General features: G+C 44.5%; 3 protein-coding genes across 10 annotated transcripts in view; all 3 read right to left on the bottom strand.

Moving 5' to 3' along the window:
- Positions 1-2144, bottom strand: part of LOC129840525 (protein TANC1-like) — a 56687-nt gene extending 54543 nt beyond the window's left edge. Inside the window, exons 1-2 of the mRNA XM_055908448.1 lie at positions 1983-2144; positions 1389-1471 (exon numbers count right to left, since the gene is read on the bottom strand). Coding sequence (XP_055764423.1) covers positions 1389-1449 — 61 coding nt within the window. The 5' untranslated portion in view covers positions 1450-1471; positions 1983-2144. The remainder of the gene's footprint in view (positions 1-1388; positions 1472-1982) is intronic.
- A 77-nt stretch (positions 2145-2221) lies between these two features.
- Positions 2222-18568, bottom strand: LOC129840526 (plakophilin-4-like). Of its 7 annotated transcripts, none has more exons than XM_055908452.1 (21): positions 18264-18568; positions 17609-17745; positions 15421-15542; positions 15085-15122; positions 14564-14707; positions 13661-13845; positions 12813-13383; positions 10102-10281; positions 9528-9756; positions 9199-9331; positions 8171-8384; positions 7589-7766; positions 7198-7315; positions 6720-6911; positions 5688-5861; positions 5296-5446; positions 4924-5201; positions 4617-4737; positions 4269-4400; positions 4060-4133; positions 2222-3293 (listed from the first exon to the last, which is right to left on the bottom strand). In XM_055908452.1, exons 2-21 carry the CDS (start codon positions 17726-17728, stop codon positions 3021-3023), a joined length of 3627 nt encoding a protein of 1208 aa, XP_055764427.1. In that variant the 5' UTR covers positions 17729-17745; positions 18264-18568; the 3' UTR covers positions 2222-3020. The 7 variants fall into 7 exon arrangements, with proteins under 7 accessions (XP_055764427.1, XP_055764429.1, XP_055764432.1 ...); XM_055908454.1 differs by having other exon boundaries at positions 2222-3296; positions 14570-14707; XM_055908457.1 differs by having other exon boundaries at positions 14564-14704.
- Positions 18569-18909: 341 nt separating this feature from the next.
- LOC129840528 (uncharacterized protein C7orf57 homolog) lies at positions 18910-23454 on the bottom strand. Of its 2 annotated transcripts, none has more exons than XM_055908459.1 (8): positions 23346-23454; positions 22944-23010; positions 22325-22510; positions 21758-21845; positions 21385-21508; positions 20915-21003; positions 20588-20712; positions 18910-20329 (listed from the first exon to the last, which is right to left on the bottom strand). In XM_055908459.1, the coding sequence occupies exons 1-8, from the start codon at positions 23406-23408 to the stop codon at positions 20274-20276; spliced, it is 798 nt and encodes a 265-aa protein (XP_055764434.1). In that variant the 5' UTR covers positions 23409-23454; the 3' UTR covers positions 18910-20273. The 2 variants fall into 2 exon arrangements, with proteins under 2 accessions (XP_055764434.1, XP_055764435.1); XM_055908460.1 differs by having other exon boundaries at positions 20588-20688.
- Between the last annotated feature and the right edge of the window lie 550 nt (positions 23455-24004).

Raw genomic sequence — 24004 nt, 5'->3', positions numbered from 1 at the left:
TTGTACTAAATCTAAGGACCTAGAGGTATTAATGATAGATTTAATGGTAGATGGTAGATGAGACTGACACAGTTCTCTGAGTTCTGTAGCTCATCAACATCAGATGCATTAAATATTTAATGTGCAATATTCTGAATTTGTAGCCATGTATCTACAGTGCCTTCTGATTTCTCCCAGACTTCTCTAGGGGTGAACACTCACGTTATGAGATACTGACAACACTCTTGTTGTTACCTCACAGAATGGAGCTAGCTAGTAGCTACATAACTACTGGAAAGACGCACAACCCCACAGCGGAAGCACACGAGGCCTAGCATCAATCTGAATAATAGATTATAGCCTACCAAAATAAAGAGGGTTGACAAACATTATTTAGAACTGGTAAGAAAAAGCTATTTAAAAAAGCTTTCCCTCAGAACAGCCTCAATTCGTCAGGGCATGGACTTTACAAGGTGTTGAAAGCATTCCGCAGGGATGCTGGCCCATTTTGACTACTATGCTTCCCACAGTTGTGCCAAGTTGCCTGGATGTCCTTTGGGTGGTGGACCCTTCTTGATACACACGGGAAACTGTTGAGCGTGAAAAACCCGGCTGCGTTGCAGTTCTTGACACAAACCGTTGCGCCTGACATCTATTAGCATACCCTGTTCAAAGGCACTTAAATATTTTGTCTTGCCCCTTTGAATGGCACGCATACACAATCCATGTCTCAATTGTCTCAAGGCTTAGAAATACTTATTTAAGCTGTCACCTCCCTTTCATTTACACTGATTGAAGTGGATTTAACAAGTGACATCAATAAGGGATCATAGCTTTCACCTGGATTCACCTGGTCAGTCTATGCCATGGAAAGAGCAGGTGTTCTTACTATTTTATATAGTCAGTGTACATCCCTCATGACCCAAAAAGTTATTGATCATTTCAGTATTTTCTTTTTGTGGGTCAGGGCTGTTTGTTTAACCCACTCCAACTTCTCGTGACACACTTTAGGTCTGAGAGGATTTTACAGCAGTGGGACGCGGCATTCACTCCTTAATTAGGCTAATTGAAATGGCTCTATACTCAAACACCCGGGGACAGAAAATTCAGAGCAGCCAAGTAGCTACCGTCTTCAATTAGGGCGAGTGCTACTAATGTCGAGGATTGGTTTCACTTCGCTAGAAACGATCTTTGCTCTGAGACTGATACAACAGAGACAGTACCCAGATTCCAGAAACATCCCCACAGCTCCCAGAAATCCATCAGTTACCTATTGGTACAAATTTCAACCCAGCCTTTTACTAACAAAATCATATGGCACTATTATAGTCAGTGAAAAGGTGTCTAATTACCCGGCACAAACTGTAATGGGTGCAGTGTTGTAGATGGTGTTGTTTGTTCTTTCCTACCTGGATCCCTCCTGCTCCTCTTCTCTCCTTTCCTATTCCTCCCAAACACTGCTTTGAACATGTTAAACTGATTACAGGGAGTTCTGTGAAAAATAGTCAATACAAATATATTATTCCCTCTGCAAAAAGTGCTATTGCAGTAACATGGCCATACACTCCTAAATGAGGCAACACTAGTCATGGGAAGATATGGATTACGATGAGCCCTAACATACCCTCATCAGGCACAGTGGTCTGGAATGAAACCTGATAAAAAGGGAAATGTTAAGAATGGTACAAATTAATGGATACAGCTCAATGTGAAATGGATTCCTGATTAGCAAAGGTGAATAGCAGAAAATTAGACTTGAAAACAAATGCGAGGCACATGCTGAAATCCGTTATTTAATCTATTACTTACGAATGAATTCATACACATACAGTAAAAAAACATATATTTTTTTGCAATAACTTTGACGCGGCACATGAACGATTACGTAAACTGTAACGTTAAACAATGTAACGGTTTGTCATGCCCTGACACATCACTGCATCTAGAAGTTGGCTCACAAAACAGCCGACAACATCACACGTAACAGTACAAGCAAAATATACCTGTTAAAAAAGAAGAGTCAAGTTTAGTTCGTCGACGTTTCTTCAAAACAACGCATTTCCCTCCATAGCTATAGGAATGTTGATTGCAAGATCGGAGCTGTGATCCAACCTGGAAGTTGGTGGAGCTGATGAAAGACGCTCTATCGTGCGCTTTCTGGGAGCTGGGTGCGCGCCCCCTCCGATTGAAGAACGTTTGGATGACAAAATAAAAATAAATTAAAAATCACCAACACCTGCAATTCCATTCCACAGCTGATTTATTTCACCAAGCCTCATTTTCACAATTCTGAATCTTTTTTTTAGTGTTATGATGGGCTCTTTTTTAAATCTTCATACACTTCCATATGTCACATCATCGCCAGTGTTGGACAACATACCCCAGGGCGTTTTGAGGGAAATTCACACACTTAAATAAATAAATCATAAAAAAATCACTAGACACCATATCCTACATACAGTCTACACATTGAATACAGTAACGTTCTGTAACAACACATTGTAACATTTTTTATTTCTCTGTACAAATACGATTTGACATTTCACAGATATGACTTCATGATATATATTTGGCCAACATACAAATAATTTATTTGACTCAAAATCCAAATTCACATTATTTTCCATTTGGCTGTAGTCGATTCACCAAGCTAGTTTTGAGATATTTGCTGCCTTTACTATATCCATAAATGTCTTAGTTTATCAATTACAGCTAACATATATTGAACATCATGTTCATTTCTATTTTGAGTAAACTATCCCTTTAATGTTTGTTTTTAACACAACACTTCTTCAGCACTCTCTCCATTCTCCACATTTCCAACCAAGCGAATACCTGGCTCATATCCAACAAACCTTTCTTACTTCTTTGGCTGTCATTACACCACTCCAGAAAACAACAAGCTCTTTCCCACTGGAACCACACACACATACAGACACACTCATGTTCTTTCTATCTCACACACACACTCAAACACACACACACACACACAGATGTAGCTCAAACTGATGAGTCATGGTTTCTACATGGTTTCTCCACCCTTACACCCAGGAGTCAGGGGACCCAGTGTACTGGTTAGCCTTCTGGGAAGGCCTCCTCGTGGTGGAGTAGAAGTCCACGTAGTTAGTGGCGTTGGTATTGGATTTCAGTCTGTTAGATATGGAGGTGTTGTATCGCTCTGTGGAGGTCAGGTTCTCTGGCTCGTCCTGGTAAGGCCCAGGCTCCTCCTCCCCGTAACCTTGTGGCGATGACAGATACATTCTGTAGTTGTTGTAAGTATTCCTATCGGGCTCGTCGGAGTAGAACACATCTTCCTGCTGGTAAAACGAAAAAGACAAACTCATTCCCTTCAACACAACAAACATGAGTCCTACATGAGAGTGGAGGGACTATTACACACAACCAGTGATGTAGTGGTAAAAAAAATAGGTGGGTAATCTCTGATCGCAGTCCTATACTTTCAATGCATTTTCCCAGAAAAGGTGGAAAAACCCTCTTCCAAAATCAAAAATGTACTATCCACTACACCACCGAACACAATGAAAGGCTGTATGGGGACTCAGTGGGCACCACTACACCCAATAAAGGACAATAGGGTTATGTAATCTTATTTTAGGTAACTGAAAGAGAATTTAAAAGCCCAGTGCAGTCAGAATTGAGATTTTCCTACGCTTTATAAATATTTCCACACTATGAGTTTGGAATAATACTGTGAAATTGAATACAATTATGATAATGCCCTTTTAGTGTAAGAGCTGTTTGAAATTAACGCCTAAAATTTCAGCCTGTTTTGGTGGGATGGAGTTTGAGTGCTCAGTATGTCACCACGTGGTAAATTAGTTAATAGACCAATAAGAAAGAGGGTTCCAAACCTCTCTGCCAATAATAGCTAGTTTTCCCCACTCAGACCACTCTCAGACAGTCCTAGCTAAATTCTTGCTAAGAAGCTATTGTTGTTTATTTTTGACACATTTAATTGAAAACAATCACAGTAAGTTACTTGAAATTATTTGATATTGAGATAAAAACAGCTGCATTGGACCTTTAAGACACCAGAACCACAACATATTTTTGCCTTACCTGGGACCTTGGATAGTCCTCTCTTGATGGTGAGGAATAGGACCCGATAAAATATGGTGTTTGCTTTTCTGACCCTGAAAGTGAAAACAAAGATAAGAATTTCAAGCGTGAGGCATTGTTAACTCAGCTGTGTGTATGAAACATTCAAAATATATAAAATGTACACGGAAAATGTACTGGCGAATAAAAAGACCTTCATCATGGCTTACCTGTGTACTGGTTTTTGTGTAAACTGTTGTCTCCATAATATGTATCGAGTTGCATAGATGACTGAGCCCTTTGGTAGTTAGAGCTGTGTCTTCTGATCCCTAACATGGCAGGAGAGGAGGTTGCACTACCACCTGAGAAGACATTCCATTCAATCAATCACTCAATCAATATTATATTTAGAAACCACTTGTCAGAAAGTGCTTGACAGTAACCCGGGCATAGACCTCAAAGAGCAAATGGAAGCATAGTGGCAGGGAACAAACTTTGAGAGGAACCAGACCCGGAGGGAAGGTCCATTGTGGTGTGTGTTGATGAGTAGTTTAAACATGATAGTTGCGTGCTCTCACCTGATTGGCGGGGCACGGGGGACATCTGTAAGGTGCTAGTAGGCAGGGTTGGTTGAGACCTGTACCTGTCTCTCTCCAGAGTGGACACAGGAGTGATGAAATAACTGTGGTGCCATCCGTCCTACAACAGAGATAATTGCTACTCTCAGGACAGTGATATTTTACCTCTGCAAAACTGGATATCAAGGTATTTTATCAGAGATCCGTTCAGTTTTTCCAAGGTAAAATGGAGCCAAGTCTGCAACTTTTGATATTAGTTAAGCGATTATACCAAAACCATTAACTTGCGAAGACACAGTGATCTGACCTGTTTGTAGAGGGTGCGCAGGTCCCTGTACTGCCACAGCGTGTTGAGGACCTGAGCAGCCGCCTTCACCACCTTCATAGAATACCCCTTCCCCCTGCCCTTACTGATGTCCACCAGCTTCTCGATACCCCCCGTGGCTGCCAGGGCCTTGGCGTTCTCCATGTTCCTGCTGGTGACTTCGTGGAGCGTGCAGCAGACAGACGCCACCGTCTCGTCAGACAGCAGGGAGGGGCTTCCCCCGGGAAGACGGTTCACCAGGTCCCGCATCGCATACTTTCCTGAGAGGGGAGACAAGGGGGCATGAAGGACTTAAGTGTGTGTGTGTGAGAAAGAGAGCGAGTTTCTGTGTGTGTGTGTGTGTGTGTGTCTGACCTATAAGCTCCTTGTTCCTGCTGTCCAGGGCCATGTTCCTCAGAGCGGTGGCCACAGAGCAGACCACCCTGTCGTTGTCCATCCTCAGCAGCTCCACCAGGATAGGAAGCCCCTTCTCCTTGCGCACCGCCGCACGGATGTAGGCCGCAAACTGCACACAGGGATTATCATTTCTATTGGATTTTTATTTCAACTTTATTTACCCAGGAAGTCCAATTCTGTTATTATACTGATGTAACATTACAACAATACCAGATAAACAGCAACGCATAACAGACATGAGTGTCAGGTGTGGGTTTGCGGTCTCTTGTGAAATAGATTTGATCTCAATGAGATATCTTAATGAGACTAACCTGTATAAACAAAGGTTACAATGAAACAAAGCGGGACACCTTCCAGTTTCCAGCGGAGAGGTTCTGAAGGGATCCTGCAGAGCCCTCCAGGGTGGCAGGGTTGGAGCTCTCTGCCAGCAGGCTGAGGTAGGGCTTCACCACGGCCGGGTGCCACAGCATCTCTGCCCCCCGCGGAGGCTTACCAAACCCCGGGATGGGTCCCACGCCGTCCCACTGAAAGCATAAAGAAGAGCATAACGAATGAAACACCACAGAATGGAAGTAACGTTGTCCTCTGTTGCAACACGAACTACCGAGTTCCAAACTGCCTCTGGAGCTTCATGAAATGGTTTTCCATGGCCAAGCAGCCGCATGCAAGTCTAAGATCACCACGCGCAATGCCAAGAGTCGGCTCGAGTGGTGTAAAGCTCGCCGCCTTTGGACTCTGTTTGGTGGGGGAGGAATAATGTTCTAGGGCTGTTTTCATGGTTTGGGCTAGGCCCCTTAGTTCCAGTGAAGGGAAATCTCAATGCTACGGCATACAATGACATTGTAGACGATTCTGTGCTTCTAACTTTGTGGCAACAGTTTGGAGAAGGCCCTTTCCTGTGTCAGCATGAAAATGCCCCGGCGCACAAAGCGAGGTCAATACAGAAATAGTTTGTCGAGATCAGTGTGGAAGAACTTGACTGGCCTGCACAAAGCCCTGACCTCAACCCCATCAAACACCTTTGGGATGAATTGGAACGCAGACTGCGAGCCAGGCCCAATCACCCAACATCAGTGCCCGACCTCACTAATGCTCTTGTGCCTGAATGGAAGCAAGTCCCCGCAGCAATGTTCCAACATCTAGTAGAAAGCCTTCCCAGAAGAGTGGAGGCTGTTATAGCAGCAATGGGGGGACCAACTCCATATTAATGCCCATGATTTTGGAATGAGATGTTCAACGAGCAGGTGTCCACTTACTTAGTGTACGTAGTGTATCTTAGCTAATGTTCTGTGTTAACTCTAACACATTTCCAGGCGCCTTTATCATAAGGTGTCAGAGTGTGACTTAGCTAAGGAAAGCGGATAACCTCCTACTATACACACCTTATCATCTAGCCAGCCCCTCTTCTTCTTCTTCCTCTTCTTGCCCCAGCAGAGATAGTCTAGGTCCTTACTGGGGGATCCGTAGCCCAGCAGGGCGTCCAGTTCCTGAGTCCCCAGCAGGCAAGACGAGGGCATCTCTATCTCCAGACGGTAGGACAGGTTCCTCAGAGTACACACACAGTTCTCCACAATCTGGGAGAGGAGGGGGAAGCATTTCAGTGACGCACACAATACACACACACACACACACACACACACACACACACACACACACACACACACACACACACACACACACACACACACACAAAGGGGGTACGATCAGGAACTTCATGTTGGGATAGCAGAGATGGATGGGCAGAAACTGAGTGAAGAGGACTGGTCTAATTCTGGATAAAGTAGAGGGGGTTCAGGCAGGTGAGGTGCATGTCTTTGTTTCTGGACTAGCCTAAATGTACTACTCTTATAGTAAGCCCACCTTGCTGTCAAAGTCAGAGGTGCTAACGCAGGCCTTGAGGACATAGAGAAGTGAATCCACCAGCCCCTCACAACACCTCAGCTGACCCCTGGCCTCCTCTCCTGCTGAACTCAGGTTCCTGTAGCAAGACACAGTAGAAAGGTCAATAATACAACCACATATACAATACATACAGGTTTACAGCCACATGAACACACACACCACACACAGACACAGACACAGACACAGACACACACACACACACACACACACACACACACACACACACACACACACACACACACACACACACACACACACACACACACACACACACACATTTAGCAGAAGCTTTAATCCAAAGCGGTGTACAGTCTTCTGTTCTTACAGGGATGACTTCCTCACTCCTCACCTGAGGCAGCCGGTGGTGTTGCGCAGCAGGAGAGAGGAGTGGAACTTGGTCTCCTCTCGGTAGTTGCTGCTGCTCCAGCCGGAGTGGGGGATGACCACAGTGTTGGTCAGGGTGCTCAGAGCGTCCCTGATGATGGTCATCTTGACCGCGTCACACGACGACAGGTTCCACAGCACCCCTAGTGGTAAAGGGGGATAGGCACGGATGTAGTGAGCAGAGGACACGTGCTGAGGTGTGGCCATAAGGTTGGATCCAGTCATCCCTCACTTGATAATGCAGAGACAGGCAAGAAATACTGTATCAGCAAGCAGGCATATAGATCGATCTAGACCTCTCAAACTCAACTCTGGACCTCAAAGCCAGTTCCACTACGTTTTTTCATTGTTCCCCTCTAATCAGGGACTGATTTAGACCTGGGACACCAGGTAGGTGCAATTAATTATCAGGTAGAACAGAAAACCAGCAGGCTCCGGACTTCGTAGGGTAAGAGTTGAATGCCCCTGGTCTAGAGAGTCATAAAAACAGGCAGACAGCAAAAAAAAGACAGAGACAGACAGACAGACGTGAGAAAGGGAGACGTACCAGTGACCAGCTCCCGGACTTCGTTGTCGGTGGTCTTCCTCAGCAGTCTGAGCAGAGCGGGGACGCCACCAGAGTTCCTCAGGGCCACCTTGTTGTCGTCTGTAGCCTTGCCATAAACCAGGTTCCTCAGGGCTCCGCAGGAACACCTCTGCACCTCCACAGCTTTGTGGTCCAGCAGGTCCACCAGGTGCTGGACACCTCCCAGGTGACACACCTGTTAGAAGAGGGTCAAGGTCACACACACCTGGAGCTGACAAAAAAGTATAATCAACAACAGTTATTTAAGCAATAAGGCCCAAGGGGGTGTGGTATATGGCCAATTTACCACGCCTAAAGGCTGTTCCCTAACACGACACATCGTAGAGTGCCTGGATACAGCCCTTAGGCGTGGTATATTGGCAATATACCACAAACAACTGAGGTGCCTTGATGCTATTATAAACTGGTTACCAACGTAATTAGAACAGTAAACCATTTTTTTGTCATCCCCGTGGTATGCATTCAGGGCTCAAACCACCCGGTTTATTTTCATGTTTTTAGCACTATCCTTTATATTAATTCACCTGTTACTGCAGTGGGCTAAATCAGGGTCACACAGAGTGATTCTTGGTAGTCTTAAACAAATCTACTGTGAAACAAAAGTGTACACCTCGCACACGTGGTTATGGGCTTAAAGTAAATAAGACAACTGTACCATGTCAGGTATAGAGTTGAAATGTAATACATTTTGAGTTTGCATTCCAATATGACACTATATACACACATCACAAAAGACTGAAATATAACAAAACCGTTTGACATTTTCTGAGAAGAAAAACGTTTTTTTTTTTAAATGATGAAATGGTGCAAAATGTTAATAACATTCCACCCAGACCACTAGAGTGCGATTTGGTCACTTGACTGCAGAAAAGGGTTACGTGTTTGTGCTTTCAAATCCTCTCTAGAGAAGGACTTTTCATCCCCATATAGTCTGTTTGATCACACACGTCAGCCGAGAAGTTGACAGGGAGAGACGGGCATCCTGTTACCTCCACTTTGATGCGGTTGTCTCTGTAACACAGGTGCTGGAGGTAGGCTGCAGCGTTGGCCTGGACCGAGGGGAAGTGATGCTGCAGCATGTGGATCACCTCAGGGAGATCGGGGTCACGCCACGCAAACTCCCTACAGAGGGTGGGGAGGGAGAGAGATGAGAGGGCAAAAAAGTGAGTCTAAAAGCTATTTTCAATCTATCGCTTCAAAACATCAACGACACGTCATTTGATTTGAATTAATCAATGACATGTCTGGATGTAATCATCACGTGGCTCGACGTGTGTGTGTGAATGTGTGTGTGTGATGGTGCGTTGTGTATTTGTACCTAGGATCCTTTTGTATACTGTCTATGGAGGGGGACCTTGTGGCAGCCCTGTCGACCAGACCAGAGTGCCTGGAGAAAGAGGTCTCATTGGGCCCCTGTCCCTGCTGGGAGACCCTGAAAGGGTCTGCGTATGACCCTGCGGTGTTCAGCCCATAGCTGCTTCTTTGGTACGCCAGGGTGCTGCAATGGCTTGTGGTCCTCTGGAGGGTCCGCTGAAGGTTCTCCGCACCTGGGAATACAAAGACACAGATATATTCAGGATGGGGCGTAGCCTACACACACACACACACACACACACACACACACACACACACACACACACACACACACACACACACACACACACACACACACACACACACACACACACACACACACACACACACACACACACACACACACACACATTTCAAGTCTGTATAACTGCATCGCCATGTGTCTTAGAAAAGACAGCACACATATGACTATCGTGTTGACTGTAGATTACTAACTAGTCATAACACACCGTGCAAGTCTCTGGTCCCAATGGTCCTAGCCATGTGTAGTTGTGTCTGCTACTAGTGTGTTGCAGTACCCGTGAGTGACCTGTAGATAGCGCTGTGTGATCCGTGGTGGGCGTGGGTGGGGCTGTGATACAGGGGGCTTTGGAAGGCTCTGTCGTCGTAGACAGGCGTGACGTGGCAGTCAGGAGACATGGCCATCCTCATATCCGTGTCCAGTGGGCTGTGGTGAGTGGCGTAGGAGCTGTGCAGGCCTGGACACACGCACAGCAGGGGAACAATAATAGTCACGGCATTATTTACACTGTGTCAGCTGTCAAGATGGGCTTCGAGGACAATGGTGTTAGTGATGGAAGGTGGTGAATTTCTTCATCAACCCTGAATCAACCTTAAATCTAAAACAATATTACAATCTGTAATCAGTTGTGTCGTATGTTGGTTGTGAATGGTTCATTCTAGGCTGCTGTAAAGTGTGAAAGTAGATCTATGTTCATGGTTGAGGTTGATGTAAGTGGTTTAGTATTTAATTAGGATCCCCATTAGCTACTACCAAGGCAGCAGCTACTCTTCCTGGGGTCCGAACAGGTTTCGAACAGTTACATCACAACAAAACAACAACAGCCTACATCACAAAATAAATCAATACAACATACAAGACACTATTACTCTATTATTACAAATGACAACATAAAATCCCTTCACAGTGCCCAAGTCCAGAAACGCACAGTACTAAATAGAACCAAGACTACATGGAACTCTCTTTCACATCAGGTAACTCAAGCTGGCCGTGAAATCAGACGAAGAAAAACAAATAACACGACACCTCACAGCACAACGTGTGAAGAGACCCCTGGTGGCATGTCTTGTGGGGTATGTCTGGGTGTCTGAGCTGTTTGAACAGACAGCTGGGTGCTTCCAACACGTCAACACCTCGCACAAAGACAAGTAGTTACTTTGAGCCAGGAGAGATTGACACGCATGTTCTCGATTCTTAGCCCTCAGTGTACATTTAAGCTGTGCTGCTCTGTTCTGGGCCAACTGTAATTTGCCCATGTCCTTCTTTGCAGCACTTGACCATATATCTGGGCAGTAGTCCAGGTGTGATGAAACTATGGCCTGTAGGACTTTTGTAGTTGATTGTGATGTCAAGAAGACCGAGCAGTGCTTTAACCGTTGCATCAATATGTTTTGACCATGACAGTTTACAATCTAGGGTTACGCCAATCAGTTTAGTCTCCTCAACGTGCTCAATTGCCCCATTATTCATTAGAAGATTTAGATGAGGTTTAGGGTTTAGCGAATGATTTGTCCCAAATACGATGCTGGTTGAAGTGACCATACCAACGCTCGAGTGCATCTTAGATGGTGGCAGTCTATTGTGGAACATCTTTTGAAAGCTCAACCTATTGAGATGTACTGGGCAGTATAGGCCTACGGCCAACAAGAGTCCCCTGGATCACTCTGCTTCAGCGTAACGAGCTGTAAAAGGCTGCGCTTTATGGTTCCCCAGGGCACACTTGATTCACTTTGCCAATAGGCTCCTTTCTTTTGGCCCAGTAAAATAGATGGAAACCAATCCATGGTGCTTTGTCATTTACCAAACAACACCCCCACAGCAGAGCAGTGCTCTGAATGACTCTGGCTGCGTCTCAAATGGCACCCTGTTCCCTATATAGTGCACTACTTTTGCCCAGAGCCCTATGGTTAACTTCTGAACAAGGGATTTCTAAAACAGGCCTATGTGTGTCAGTAGGGTGGGCTCAGTGATATGATGCGCTGCAGGATGGCTCAGGATAAAGGACAAACACATCTCTCTGTCGCCACAATGTCAACAACACTACAGATCTAGTATTTAGTTAATATAATCCCTTTCACACAGAAACCAATGGATCTCTACAGAGATAAATCGATTCAGAAAGACACGTTCTATGCACGTAAATAAGAGCGACTGGTAACGTTTGCCCTTTTTCCAAGTGCTGTATATTCTTCCTACCATTTAACCAGCATAAAAATGACCCTTCAAAGCTAGAATCCTTGCTTGCTACATCCATTTTTGGACTTATAAATGAATGATACTGTATATACCCATTGATTCCATAAGAATATAACTGATATAAATGCCTCATGAACTTGGTTCGATTGTTTTAGGCCTACCCTCATCAGAACCCAACACATAAGCTTTTTAATACTCCAATGTTTGTTAACTAAAACCAATGATAAATAAACACTGTATAGCAACTGCAGGGGATTTTATTTCAAATCTGTTCCAAAGTAATCCCACGCATAAAAGAGATACTGTACATGAGATCGTATACAAATGTAAGCAAGGTTTGAAATGATTATGTTTTAGTCAAATATTATATCTGTTTGGTCTTCTTGCGGTCAATTTGCAGTCTACAAATGATTTGTAATTATGTTCCGGCCCCCTGACCATCCGCTCAAGAACAAATCCTCTGGTGGCTGAATCTAGTTGATGATCCCTGCTGTATAGCCTTAAAACATGGCTACACTATTATTTTCATGGATGGTCAGTCCTTGCATACATAGCTCTTGCTTTGAATTTGAGAGTGGTTAAATTTATCATGGCCCATCCTCTGCTTTTTACCAAAACACAGGCGGGGTGGCCGCTTTGTTATTGTTTTAATTAAGGTGCATGTGTATGTGTATGTGTGTGTGTGTGTGTGTGTGTGTGTGTGTGTGTGTGTGTGTGTGTGTGTGTGTGTGTGTGTGCATGAACGTGTGTGCATGTGTGTGTTTCGTGGCAGAGTTCTGCTGTATGACTAACCAGTGAGGCTGTCAGGCCGTGACAGAGGCAGGGCGGTCCTCTCATAGAGCCCGTAGGCGTCATGTCCGTAGGGGAGAGCCTGAGCCCCCTGGCGGGGCAGTGTGGAGCCGTAATGCTGGGGCACAGCCGTCATACAGGACCTCAGAGGAGAGCCAGACAGCCCCCTCCCCTCCACCAGAGACAGTGTAGACCCCAGGCGACCGGAGACACTACCCATCGCCTGGTGAGGTGAGGTGGCATGACTGGCGCTGCCTGGATGGGGGCTGGTCCGGAGAGGAGAGTCGCCATTCCCGTTCCTCTGGTGGGTGGGGGAGTAAGGAGAGGTGGCGCGCTGGAAGGAGGGGGTGGTGCCTGGACCGGGCGGGGAGGAAGGGGGCATGGTGGTCCTGGGAAAGATGCTGGTGAGGGGTTTGGGCTCGGTGAGGATGGGTGAGCCGTAGGCGCTGCCGCCCTGGGAGGTGCGGAGAGAGACCCGGGACGGGGACACGGTGCCCCCCACACCACACACAGGAGACTGGCCCCGGGAGGGGAGGGAGCCCATCCTCCTCATCACCCGCCCTGACGCTGAGACCTGGGATCGGAGGGATGCAGGAAGCAGGGTGAGTGGGGGAGCGATACCGGGTGTCGGCGAGTGGGGGAGCGATAAGGACACCGCGCGAAACACAGGAAAGCCAATTCAGTCCTTGATACATATGGTTATCTTTAACTTTGAGTTGTATACCGTTTGAGTAGGTTAACTATGATATTATATAAATAGGCAGGTATTTAAAAGGTTATATCATATAAACATGTGCGCATAGAAATAGGTTGTCTCGCTTCACAGTAGAGGCGGGTTGTATATTAGCTACCTGTACGGAGGCCTGCCCCTCTGCCCGGGAGCTCCTGCCGTGACTGGGGCTTCCCCTGGGGCCGCTGCCTGACAGCACGTGTCTGGGCTCTGACAGAACCACGTTCTCTCTGCTCACACTGTAGTAACTCGTACTACTGTCCTGATAGCCGCTATCTGCATACGACATCATATGGGCCACAGATCCTGTAAGAGAGAGGCGAGGGGAGGGGTAGAGGAGAAAGAGGGGAGTGGGGGAAGGGAGGAGAGGAGAAGGGGATATAGGAGAGAGGAGAGGAGAAAGAGGGGAGGGAGGGAGGAGAGGAAGCAGAGGACAGAATGATGTTTGAATGATGGTTTGCCTTGTTGGTCTTCAGGCCTATTTCAGAGCTAGGCTACACAGTGAATGAGCATTTATGCAATCGACACATTCATAATCAACACAGCATGCCCCGGTACGTAAAAGATAAGTGCCCATTTAAATAAATAATGTCACTAAGTTATGGAATGTGCCCGCTTAGGATGATATACTGTTTATTGTGCATTTTATGGCCAAATGAAATCTGTTGTTACATTAGTTGTAGATGTTGTCTTAATATTTAATTAGTAAACCATAGCTACGTTATATACTGTACGTTGTGTCGCAGTACCTGGTATACTTTGATGTTATTCCACAGCTACTTTTTACTTCAAAGAAGTTTCTGTTTCTTGATTTCAAAGCATTTTCAGTTTTTTGATTTCAAAGCATTTCTGCCTTTTGACTTTCAAACCTTTTTCTCCTTTTTTGATGTCACCATTCGTGCAAGTTAGAAATTCTGCACAGCAGATTCCATCTAGCCCTAAACACTCTATATTCTCCATGCTAAATCTGAACTGTAAAAAATGAAGAAGGCAGATGAAAGATAGGATGCAGGAAGTAACAGACCCTCACTGTCATGCAGGGATGCCCTGTCCGCTTCAGGGAGGTAGAGTGACCCGTGACCCTGATCAGCTCTGAAGAGACGGGAGGGTGACTGATGAGAGCTGTCCATTACAGCAGCCCGGTGCTCTCCCGTACCAGACACCTCTACTGAGGAAAACAAGATGGCGTCATGTCAACCGTCCTGTGATCGCTATCAAGATTGTGTAAAATCACAGGAGGTTGGTGGCACCTTAACTGGGGCGAACGGGCTCGTGGTAATGACTGGAGCAGAGTAAGTGGAATGGTATCAAAGACATCAAGCACATGGTTTCCAGGTGTTTGATGCCATTCCATTCGCTCCGTTCCGGGCCATTATTATGAGCCGTCCTCCCCTGTGGTACAAACGTAGCTCACCTCAAAAGCAGTTTATGATAGGACTCGCTACATGCCCTTGTTCTTGTGCTTCCATTGGGCAACCCTATTGGTGTCTAGACAATAGGATTTCAATAGGGGTCAATGTGACTTTAATATGGGAGAAGATGTACCTGTGGATCTCCAAGCAAAGGACTTCTCTGATGAGTCACTGTAAAGAAGAGAAGGTAGTAAAATAATGGAGGGAAGGGGGTGGGGCAGGACAGGCATGGAGAGGAGATGAGAGCTAGATCAACATGACAGTTTACACTTTAATCCTGTGCGCGTATTTGTGTGTGTGTGTGTTTGTGTGCGTGTGTGTGTGCGTGTGTGTGTGCTGCATGTTGTGCGTTCGGTGAGCCTGGATGAAGGCATTACTGTAGCTACTCATCATCAGTAGCTCCTTTGTAGGTGACATGCTGATAGAGAAACAGGGTCAGTGCTGTGTGTGTGTGTGTGCGTTTGTGTACCTGCTACTGGCATCATCATCATCGCCAGGCGACTCAGCTCCCAGCATGCACCTCTCTAGTTGACTGGCGACGATCTGACGCTCCTCCTCCAGCTCCCGGGTCAGACGCTCAAACTGGAGCTCCTACGGCAACACGGAAGGGACAAACGGTAGAATCATACTCGCCGAATGACACTTTCTTTCACTGACAACAGCTTCCATTGTGTTAACAATAACCAAGTTACACAGCCTTTGGCATGCTCACTCTGCATCGCCTTTAGAGCAGTTTGACGTTTGACCTGTGAAATATTTATGGTCCAAATGAATAAGTCAACATAAGAGGCTGTGGCATTAAGGCCAGATTCATCAGTCAGATTTCACGCTGAACCGGGACGGGTGTTTCTTAACGTGTTTGTTACAAGTCAACATTATTATAAGAAGTCAATTAAAAACCCTTCAAGGCTACACATGTCTAAAATGTCTAACATGTGTATATAGACTAGACAGATTTGAGGTGAGACTAACTGCTAAATGATGAAGCATCATCTTTTGGAAGCTGTCAGTGGCACAGTGGCAGCCAGCCACCAGCTTGAACACGATGGGTTCTTATCAGGATGGGGTCCTGCCAATAATCCCTCCTCTCATGCCAAGCAGTGCCAGGTTGTGTCTAGTACTGTACCGGATGAGTGGTGAACTGGAGGCGTCACTGACTGACTGCCCGTTGTCACAGGGTCACAAACACAAAGTGTCTCTGTCTAGTGAGAGGCGTCGACCCCGGAGCTCAGATCCTGTCTACTGTACACACACTAGAGAGAACCAAATGACTTCTGCAACACACTGGAATCCTGCAATCACACAGGAATGTCAGCCAAAGACAGAGTGAGCGAGTGCAACACACACACACACACACACACACACACACACACACACACACACACACACACACACACACACACACACACACACACACACACACACACACACACACACACACACACACACACACACACACACACACACACACACAAGAGAATTACTGGGCTCAACCAAGCACATCACACAAGCAAACACAGACAGGGCGTAAACACACACACAATAAATACAAGGGGGAAAACCCCATAAACACGCACACACACACTCCCTAACAGCTGTCTAACTTCAACAGTTTGCAGCGCATTAGTGACCTCAGTGAAATACGCGCGGGGCAGCAGGGCGGGTGATGTAAATGGCTTGAACCAGCCTGGCTGGCCTGGTGCTTTAACCTCCAGATCTAGATTAGGATAGAGATGAGAGATGGACTGGTACCAAACATTCCATGACAACAACAAGAACACCATCATTCTAATTCTACAGAGAAGACTTCATTCTTACTAGAACGTCTTATTCTCTCGGGACTTTTGGCACTAACATGGAATCCACTGATTTTTCAAATCTCTAACTGAGTTTGGCACATTTCTGAATGGCTAATTGCTCATTCAGCAAACTGTTTGATACAGCATCTAATGGACTATCACTATTCACTATGAAAATGCTGATTTTGCACAGATTATTACTGCGGCTCATCATACTACTACCGTTAGCTGACCCCCCATACTTCTGCTGACTCTTTATAAAATCTGACAGAATTCAAGAGAGAAACCCATTAGAAAATACTTAGCCTAAAGCCTTAGGGGTCAAAATACGTCAAAACAGCACTGCCATATTCATGCAGCAATACAGTTTATGCAACAACAACAAAAAAGGAATACTTTTTTTTTTAAACAAAAAAATACAAGAAAATCTATAAAAATCTCACCAGGAAGACACTTCCAGTTTTCAGAATGAGACGAAAATGAAAAAGATACTGCATTAATTTCCAGTTTTATGACGGGTTTGATTAAACATGTGGAATATTGTGACATTCACATTAGTCATCACTCATTTCTGTACTAGCACTCAGGAGGACAGAAATGTGAGGTAGTCTACACTGTACATCTGTAAATCCTTTATCTGTAAACACTTTCCCACAATTCTGATTGAGCGACAGTCTCAGAAAACACTGCTCGATCAATTCTAGCATCTCTGAATGCATAACATAACAGCAGAAGGGAAAAGGGGAGGGACAAAGACTCATGGAACTAGGAGGAAATGGGGAGAGACAGAGAGATCGGGAGGGAATGCGACTCATACCTACTGAGAGCGCACGAGAGGAGCAAAGGAGGGAGCTATACCTGTTCTTTGACCGAGGCCAGTAGGTTGTTGGTGGTGGTGTCTGCTTGGCTGTGCCCGCTTGGTCCCTCTCTGGCCGGCAGAGACCCTTCCCCCTCCTCTCCCATCTCCGGGGATGGCATCCTCCACCCTCTCTGCCCTGTGGAGACATGCCCAGTACACATGACACAGACAATATGTTACTGTCCAGCACTAAAACCAAACAAGGACTGCAGTGCATGGAAGGCTCAATTGCTTGCTATGTCATTTTGCTACCTATTGGCAATGCACTTCCACCAATGTGACAGGCTTAGAAGCACTGCACAGCACTTGAACTAGAATCCTGGTAACAACAGCAATACAATTACTACAGCCACTGTCAATAGTATGTCAGCTCTCCCAATGCAAGCTGATGCTGCATTACATCAGGGCATTGGTGCAGCCAGTTCAATGAATATGGACTGTGAGGTCAATGCATGATAGTATGATGATACACTGGAGCTATAAACCCATGATAGATACATTGTAACAAACAAAATCACCGCGTTTGAAGTGTGAACATGGAAGAGAAAATGTACACGGCGCATGTGGATATTGAGAAGGTGAGTCATCTGACACGACCTAGGTTGAAATGATAGGAATCATGTATTTACAATTCTGCAACAGCTGCTTACTTACGAGGCACGAGCTAGTGCGATTCCTTAGCCGCCAGATGTTGCTGATGTACTGCTCAGGGTATACGTCCGTTAGGAATCCATTTTCCATACGACCGCGACAGCTTCATTTTGCAAACAGTGTCGCTAAGACTACATTTCTAGTTTATCTGTCAGAAATGATTCAAGCAATATTCCATGCATTGGCGAATGTCAGTATTAATATTTATGTATCTACCTTGGCTGTCCAAAATCTACCCAGCTACGGTGCAATTGACTTCTGTGGCGCCCACCACGATTCAGGATATATGTGACGTCACCATGCGGTTTGTACACGGAGGTATCTATATGGTAATTCGCTGGGACCATGGGAACACCTTACAAAATAATATTCATTCACCTTACAAAATAATAATTTAATCAACAGATATGATGACGTTTAAAGTGGTGTTTTCGCCAAATATATATTGAATAAAATGAACATGCTATCATATTTTAATGGTGTATGTATTGAGCCATATGAATAGAATGATTTGGTTGGATATTATTTATGTTCTACAATCTGCACGAAGCTATGTGATATTGTACCTGTCAATAGGCATGATTATTAACACTAGTACTGTTCTGACATTGTAGTTAATTACCACTTCATCAAGAAAGAGCACGAGGGGTACATGCACATGCTCATTTATTTTAATGACATTTTCACTCAATAGCCTCGGTGCACTCATCACTTTAAAGAAAGATGTGAGAATCCCACATTGGCTGTGTTAAAGCGGACCTCTCCACCAATGAATAACCAGGGAAGATCATTACTGTGTATTTTCTGTGCTAAGTGGAAAATGTCTTCAAGCTACATGTAGCTTCACATAGGGCTGGGCGATATAGCATGAATACTGGTATATCGGTATGGATCCACATGTTGTCGATAAAAAAAAGTTTTTATTAAGTGCTAAATAACTGAAAAGTTCAACAAATTGGACTACTTCACTGTCACTTTTGTCCTAGTTTAGTTGAGAATAAAACCGTCAGCATGGAGAAAGCCTGTTAAAATAACTTAGAATTCATTTGCTGCCATTCTAGGCTCATCCACTAATCATAAAACATATTTGGATCTTGTATTATTCAGGAACATAAAATACCGTCAAATACCACCATACCGTTGTAAACTATAGTGATATAATTTGGCCATATCGCCCAGCCCGACCTTCACGTCAAAGCAAACCCGTTTCACTTCAGAGTAAACAATATCATTGCACGATACAATTGCCACTATTCCCTAAATATGTAGAATGAATTGACACCGTTGTTTGAACATCACAAAAGGTTTCTATCTATCTATGGAATCAATGCCCACCATAACTTCATAACACTGAACCATATCCTGGTATGAGATAGGTTGGTATCTTGGCTGGGAGGGCATCTCTTTAGAATAAAGTAGATTCATTGGCATTTCTGTCTTCCATTGCAAATCATGTCTGCCTTCCCATAACAAGTGAATCCCTTAGCACCCATGTTTACATGTTTTTTGGCAGAGCTCTCGGTTTCCGATCCTATTCAACAACGAGAGCTGAAAAGCGTGAGCCACAAACGTCTCCTTTGTGTGCACGTACAGTAGGCCTTGTTCACAAACAATCTTCACAGCACCAAAACCATTTTTACACCACAAATAGAAACTCCAGTGTACAGTACTGTTTCATAGTCACACAATTCATCCTCCAATTCAACAATGATAATATAAACATGACAAGCGTTAATAAGCTGCGTCGGTGTTCTGAGAACAACATTACACGGAGTATAAAACAAAAGACAATAAAATTAATAAATTAACAAAGATGGTACCGTTGCATAATTACAAAATATGACAGTCGGGATGTACAGTAATGAGAGAAAGTGTGTCACTCAGAGAGAGAGAGAGAGAGAGAGAGAGAGAGTGGGGGGGGGGGGGGGGGCAGACAGTAGAGTGAATGGCAGTTGTGAGTGTGTGTATCCCCTGTTGTTTTCTACCCCAGATGGACCTCTTCTGTTCTCCTCCCTATTCCAGGTCTTCATCCTCAGGTGCGATGGTGCTCGTCTGTTCAGAGGTCACACCTGAAAGACAACACACACACACACACACATATGTAATAATGGTAACCATTCAAAATGCATTAAATCCCATAGCCAACCCATATGAGTCATTTTTGGCATTAGTCCAGAATTTCCATGTGGTATGAAATAAACACTTTAATTTTGATTAAAAATGGTTTGATTTAGCAGAATAAACATATAGTGCTGCTGCTAATTCCTCCAAAAGACTTGTTGAGGAAAAGTCCGTCAAAGACTATAAGGCAAATTAATTTGTCGTACTTGAGGAGTCATCCTCATTGGTGGACTTCTTCTCATCCTCTATGTAGCCAAAGCTCAGCAGCTTGGACATGCTCACAGGAATAGTTTTCTTCTCATGGGACCTGTCCATAGTAAAATCACTTTGACTGAGAGGTTGGAAATTCAATTGTGTTAGTGGTTATGTTGAATTTATAAGTTCCAACATTATATATTACACAGGTTATAAAGGTTATACAAATATATCACATACTGACACACATATTTCAGCATATTGGTATTATTAAGCGTGAAGTGAAATTGAAATACAGAACAAACAGTGGATGTCAGAAAATAGAGGCAGGCACTCACGTCTTCTTGTATTTGTTGATCTCCATATAACCACCTTGGTTTAGAGACATGTTCTCCATTTGGCTGGACGCATCAGTGACGGTGGGGTTCTGCACACAAGAATACAACCAGTTCAAACCAGTCAGTCAGGCCCAGTACAAGAATACTCATTGTATGAAGTATACACGTGCATGTAACACTTCTAAAAATGAAATGGACGACCGAGTAAATAAATGGGTGAAGATATGATGACCACACCAAACTGGTTGGCAGTTAAACAAATGAAATGCTATTACAGTACACTGGTGAAAAACAAGGCATAAGAATTTCAACAGAAGTCCCCACCCAATCCATTACTGAACGCAACGATGGAGTCAACTCAAGAGATGAACTGAGGGTAAAATAAAGGGAGGGGATAATGGTAAATGATAATGGTAAATGATAACAACTGTGTCAGTGATTAGGGGGTTTGTTGGGGCCATTGAATTCACCTTCTCTGTATAGCTATCACTCTCCCTTTCCCAGGCTGAAATATCATCAGTACCGAAGGGAGCAGCTAGAGGTTGCCTTTTGCCGTATCCTTGACAATCATCAGGGGATGCTGCTTTACTTCCGCTGTAACGCACAAAACCGAACCCTGGCTTGGACAACTAAAGATACACCACCACCAAGAGTCAAGATGTAACTTCCCATTCTAAACATGACCTGTTCATCTGTTTTCAAGACACATACAGACATGACATGATGCAGAACGTTTTGTTAGGCCTGACATATTGTTCCATGATCCCACATTAGAAACTGAGACATTCCAATAATATTTTCATCAAACAAAGCTAACAAACTAACAGGGGGTGGGGTCCTTACCGCTGAGATTCAGCTGAGAACCAATCAGGTGAGTTGTAGGATTTATTAGGCCTAGCCTTCTCCTTGTTGTCCTCATGCCACAGTAAACCTATGGAGGACACATAACACAAGGCATTTCAAAAGTAGGAACTTGACTAAACATGAATTCATCTCTTTTGAAAAGAAGTAATTTCATTTCCTCTGGAAATTCAGTGTGGGAATTCAACGCCTCTCCCCTATTTGACCTAGATATTTTGTGTGTATGTATTGATATGTAGGCTATGTATGTAGTTCTGTCCTTGAGCTATTTTTGTCTATTAATGTCATGAATTATGGCACGTTTTATGTTTTGTGTGTAACCGCAGGAAGAGTAGCTGCGGCTTTCGCAACAGCTAATGGGGGTCCTAATAAAATACCAAATGAGTTGAGCATGATATATAGAGCAATTCACTCAAATCTGAACTAGCTAATATTATTACAGCCATACTAATCTGTGTCCAATGAGGCCATAGTAATGGCCATGTACTAAAGTGTAAAGCATGTATCTACTGTAAAGCAGCACAAAGCTATGTCACAAAACATTGTTACCCTTCTGTCCCCCTCCTTTGGCAAGTTTGACATAGTCGGAGTCGGAGTCGAATATTCCCACACGCCTTCCGCTGGTCCTGGCCTCAGGAGCACCCTCAGTGGCTTCCTGGCACAGCCCGGGGATCTGGGAAGTGGGTCCCGTAACACCGTTGGAGGGAGCTTGGCCTGGATAGCCTGTCTTCACGCCTGTAATAAAATGATTAGGTTTTGAATGGGTGTTGTCACCAGCACTTAAGCCTGCATTTACAGGCAGATGATGTAACTGCCCTGGCTGGCTAGAGAATTCATGGCCTAGATGTAAAAGATATATTGAGTGATATAGTGTAGCCTCCCTGTATGTAAGCATATGATAGCCTCTGCTAAGGTCTCGAGATTTGCGGCAAGGGAGGTAGCTAGTGCACGTGCCCCTGCAACCAGAAGGTAACTGGTTCAAGCACCAACTCAGTCATTTCTCAATCGCTACATTTGATGGAAGCAGAGGGATAAATCCACACTCTCTCGGGTCTTTTTAAGAATACTCTGCTTAGAGGTCTGGCCCTTTATGACACAAGAGCGTTTGCTTAAATGCAAGGATACTGACTACAGCCAGAGGCTAGAATACGTTAGCAAGCTAGCTTACCACCAGGCTTGGTCCGTCTGTGGTTGGGAGCAGCACTCATTTTGGCTGATGATGATTCCAGAATTAGCTGACGGGGTATAATAAAAAGACAAGATAGTTGCAACGTGAGTTAAAAATGCAAGATAAACTATGCTAACAGTTCTCGCTATATGTGAACCACACGACAATCGGGTATCCCCGTTTCAGACACGGAGGGGAGAGGCACACACAACCTTTGTTCAACGCTAGTCAGTGGGATAGCATCCTTTAGCTAGCTAGCTTTGCACAAAAGCCATCAAACGTGCACGCCTCAATGTTAACATATGAACAACTAGCTAACAGGTTATCATATCATGTTGGCAATCGCACATAGAGTAATGCAATGTTCAGAGAGGAATTGTATGTTTAGAAAAGCTATCTTACACAATTCGTGTGCCGGTGGGAGTGGAGACCTCGATATGGATGGTTAGCTAATGCGGTTAGCATTTCCTGCTGCACATTCCATGTACATCCGGTCACGTGGTTGTATTTGTTATTTATAAAGAAAACACCCAAAACAGAAATATCCTACCAATATACATTACACATGTACATATATTTATTTATATTACAGATACAATACACCAATAGATTGACTTCAATTTGAAGACGTTCGTGCCTTTTGGATTTGTAATACTGTAAGTTATTTGAATTTTCATTTATTACAGAAAATTGCAATTTTCTTCACTCAAAACCAGCGCCATACATCTGTACAGGACCATGGACAGCAATCCCGAACAAGCTGCAGCATCACCCTGAACCTTTTCAGCACCATGGACAGCTCATCCTACAACCCCACCTGAAATCACAGAGTCCAGACCCTGACCAAGACATTTGAGAGATTGACGTACTGGAGGCAGCAATTCGTGATTTCCCCTTAGATAGGTCAGCTGCAAAGTCAAAATCGACTGTATTGTAAAAATTTATGAAAACAAAAATTCTCTTTTTGGTCGTAATTTTAGGTTAGGGTTAGGAATTAAGGGTTAATTACTTTTCTGTCTGTGCCAGCTAGTGACCACTCTGCAGAGCTGCCTCCAGAACAA

This window comes from Salvelinus fontinalis, chromosome 41, assembly GCF_029448725.1.
Source record: "Salvelinus fontinalis isolate EN_2023a chromosome 41, ASM2944872v1, whole genome shotgun sequence".
Lineage (NCBI taxonomy): Eukaryota > Metazoa > Chordata > Actinopteri > Salmoniformes > Salmonidae > Salvelinus > Salvelinus fontinalis.
Note: the sequence above shows the minus strand (reverse complement) of the source record. Positions and strands in the feature narration are given on the sequence as shown.

Coding starts and splice junctions, on each gene's coding strand:
- LOC129840526 (XM_055908451.1), bottom strand. CDS start 17,728: ATGCCATCCCCGGAGATGGGAGAGGAGGGGGAAGGGTCTCTGCCGGCC. Junction 6,912..7,197: donor CCTCTGACTTTGACAGCAAG/GTGGGCTTACTA, acceptor CTCCTCTCCCAG/ATTGTGGAGAACTGTGTGTG. Junction 5,447..5,687: donor TCTCCGCTGGAAACTGGAAG/GTGTCCCGCTTT, acceptor CCCTGTGTGCAG/TTTGCGGCCTACATCCGTGC.
- LOC129840528 (XM_055908459.1), bottom strand. CDS start 23,408: ATGCTAACCGCATTAGCTAACCATCCATATCGAGGTCTCCACTCCCAC. Junction 23,011..23,345: donor CCCACCGGCACACGAATTGT/GTAAGATAGCTT, acceptor ATACCCCGTCAG/CTAATTCTGGAATCATCATC. Junction 20,713..20,914: donor ATCAACAAATACAAGAAGAC/GTGAGTGCCTGC, acceptor CCAACCTCTCAG/TCAAAGTGATTTTACTATGG.